Here is a 2903-nt window from a genome sequence, read left to right on the forward strand (position 1 = left end):
TCCGCCATTGTTTCACCGCCGGAGCAGATGTAGACAAGAATGACTCCTAAGCGATTGAGGTGTTCTGTTGTTGGATGTAATAATGAACAGCAGTCATCATTTACACCAGACATCTGAGCCGCTGAAGACACAGTGGATTAAATTTATGCGCCCCCGATCTACATAAATGCGTCTATGTTCGAGCAAATCATTCGTGATCCAGCTTCACCAACAGAAGACGTGAGTGTAAGGTCTTTTAATGAATCTTTGCAAATCGCCTTTCCTAATAATGTGCTAATTAGCAAGTTTCACGATGAATGCGGCTAAAGTCTCTCTGAGAGCAGTTCGGAAGAAAGGGGCGGGGTCAGCAGAGCTCATTAACATTTAAAGTATAATGCTACAAAACTGCGTGCTCTGAAAAGAGCTGTTTTTGACAGGGTAAAAAATGTGTTTTTTACACTACCATCGAGAAATTTTAACCAAACTATGTTTCAGACTTTTCATTAAGACCCTAAAGAATCATATCAACTTGTGGAAATTGGGCATCCGATGACCCCTTTAATATTTAAAAGGACTTGAACTAAAGTCTTATTCATTCCATGCATTCTGAGAAAACCCTGACTTACTGTTCGCTGCCGTAGCCTTCAGGAACCAGACCGACAGACACACACACCACGACCAGAGCAACCACATATCCAATCACACACAGGAATCCACTGCTAAGCACCTCCTTCTTTTTGGAGCGGATCTGTGATAAGTTCTTCACACAGATGAAGAGCAGCACAGCTTCAATGAACATCCACACAAAGCCGGAGAGAAAGAGGAAGTGCAGAAGACCTGAGATCATGGCACACAACACCTGGAGACCATGAGAGACGGTTATAATGATTCTCAGTGAGGCTGTGCTGAGCTGTAGGGCTCCTTCATCATTCTCACCTGCTGACGCCGTATGAGGCTCAGGAACTGCTGTGTGAGTAGGAACAGAAGGTGAGCCAACAGAAGACTGACGCAGATGTTGATTCGAGCCACATTATTCACTCCAGGACTCCACTGACAAAGGGCAAAGGTCAACATGGCCAAACTGAAGAACACCAGCCCCACGATCACACACACCAAATTCAACAGCTCCAGCAGCGAGTCGCTCTGAAAAAACATGTGAGAGTACATGAGTGCCAAATCTGCGCTGTTCTTCAGTGTTTACACTAAATGCTCTCGTACCACAGGCGGGCGGATGGTTTGCATGATGAGAGCGAATGTCGACAGATGATCACAGGAACACACAGTATAGCTGCTGTTGGTCTTCAAAACAGAACAACCATCTACAATCCACTCGCTGATATTCCAGTACACACAGGACAGAGAACTGCTGGGATCAAACTCCTGCAAAAAGAAGAAGAAGATATTAAAACACTGAATATTAGAGTCAGGGAAAACAGAGGACCTGAGAGCAAAGCTAGATGACATACATGACAGGACTTGGACTAGACTTGACTTTAACTGTACTAAACAGTCTTAGGCTCGTTACTGCAAAGACGTCATTTATTACTCGTTACTTCAAAAGGGTTACACTTTATTTTAAGGTGTCCTTGTTACAGTGTAACTATACATTTAAGTACTGAGTAATATTAATTAGATACATGTACTTACTATAGGGTTAGGATTACTTGCATGTAATTATGCATAATTAATTATTATAATAGTAAGTACATGTAACATGTGTAACAAGGTCACCTTAAAATAAAGTGTTACCTTCAAAAGTAATGTTGCGACATGTCAGAAGGGTTTGGATCCATTTGCAGTTTTATTAAGAATAGTCAGACAATACAGGGTCAAATACCGACAGGGCAGAACAGCAGAGACAGAATCATGAATCAGGTGAGAGATCGGGGCACGCGGCTAGTAAACAGAGTCCAGGTGAAACAATCCAAGTCGGGGCAGGCAGATAACAATCAGAGAATCAGGAAACAGTCCAAGATCAGATGCACAGAAAACAAACACGGGTATAATGCTCGGAAATGACAGCCAGGGCAAATCAAGACTTCGCAAAGAGTCCGTGTAATGGTGTGGCTTATATGTGTGTGTGTGTGTGAGTGTGTAAATGAGGTGCAGGTGTGGTTGTGATATCAGTCCCAGGTATGAGGGATGATGGGAAATGGAGTCCGAATAGAAGATCACTAATATTCCGGGGACAGTTCCCTCTGGTGGTGCGGAGGAGGCGGTACGGGAGCCTCCTCTGTAACAGAGCCCTCCCCCTGCAAGCGGCTCCTGACGCGAGGAAGCAGGCGACGCCGGGGTCTTCCACGAGGTCGAGGGGCCGGTTTCTCCGGATGCGTCCTGTGAAACTCCTCCGTGAGAGTGGGGTCCAGGATATCTCCAGCTTTGACCCAAGACCGCTCCTCCGGACCGAACCCCTCCCAATCGACCAGATACTGGAGGGTGCCGCCCCGGCGTCTGGAGTCTAGCAACTCGTGCACTCGATACGCCTCCTCGCCGTCAACCAGGATAGGCAGGGGGGTCTGCGGCCTGGCTCCCTCCTCCGTCTCTCCTCTCGGACCACCAGCGGGTTTAAGCAGTGATACATGGAATGTGGGAGAAATACGATAATTAGAAGGCAGTTCTAAACGGAATGATACTGGAGTTATTTGTCTAGAAATTCTGAAGGGACCAACATACCTGGGACTGAGCTTTTTACATGGTAACCAGAGGCGGAGATCTTTACTCGAGAGCCATACCCATTGGCCTGGTGTGTACTCTGGACCGGGACGTCGAAGCCGGTTAGCTTGTTGTTCTTGTCGTCTGACAGCATGAAGTAGGTGGGTGTGAGCTCGGTCCCAGACCTCCTCGCTGTGTTGCAGCCAGTCTGTGACCGAGGGTAGGTCGGTGGGTTCACCAGACCAGGGAAACAATGGTGGTTGAAAACCCAG

The 2903-nt window shown here is 46.8% G+C and overlaps 1 protein-coding gene across 2 annotated transcripts in view; it reads right to left on the bottom strand.

Moving 5' to 3' along the window:
- The window catches only part of LOC107653768 (adhesion G protein-coupled receptor E3-like), a 7356-nt gene that overhangs the window by 1291 nt on the left and 3162 nt on the right, over window positions 1–2903 (bottom strand). For both annotated transcript variants that reach the window (XM_016440591.1, XM_016440592.1), the window contains 3 exons: window positions 1198–1359; window positions 916–1122; window positions 606–838 (listed from right to left, as the gene is read on the bottom strand). In XM_016440591.1, the coding sequence (XP_016296077.1) occupies window positions 606–838; window positions 916–1122; window positions 1198–1359 (602 nt within the window). The remainder of the gene's footprint in view (window positions 1–605; window positions 839–915; window positions 1123–1197; window positions 1360–2903) is intronic.

This window comes from Sinocyclocheilus anshuiensis, unplaced genomic scaffold, assembly GCF_001515605.1.
Source record: "Sinocyclocheilus anshuiensis isolate Anshui unplaced genomic scaffold, SAMN03320099.WGS_v1.1 scaffold443, whole genome shotgun sequence".
Taxonomy (NCBI): Eukaryota; Metazoa; Chordata; class Actinopteri; order Cypriniformes; family Cyprinidae; genus Sinocyclocheilus; species Sinocyclocheilus anshuiensis.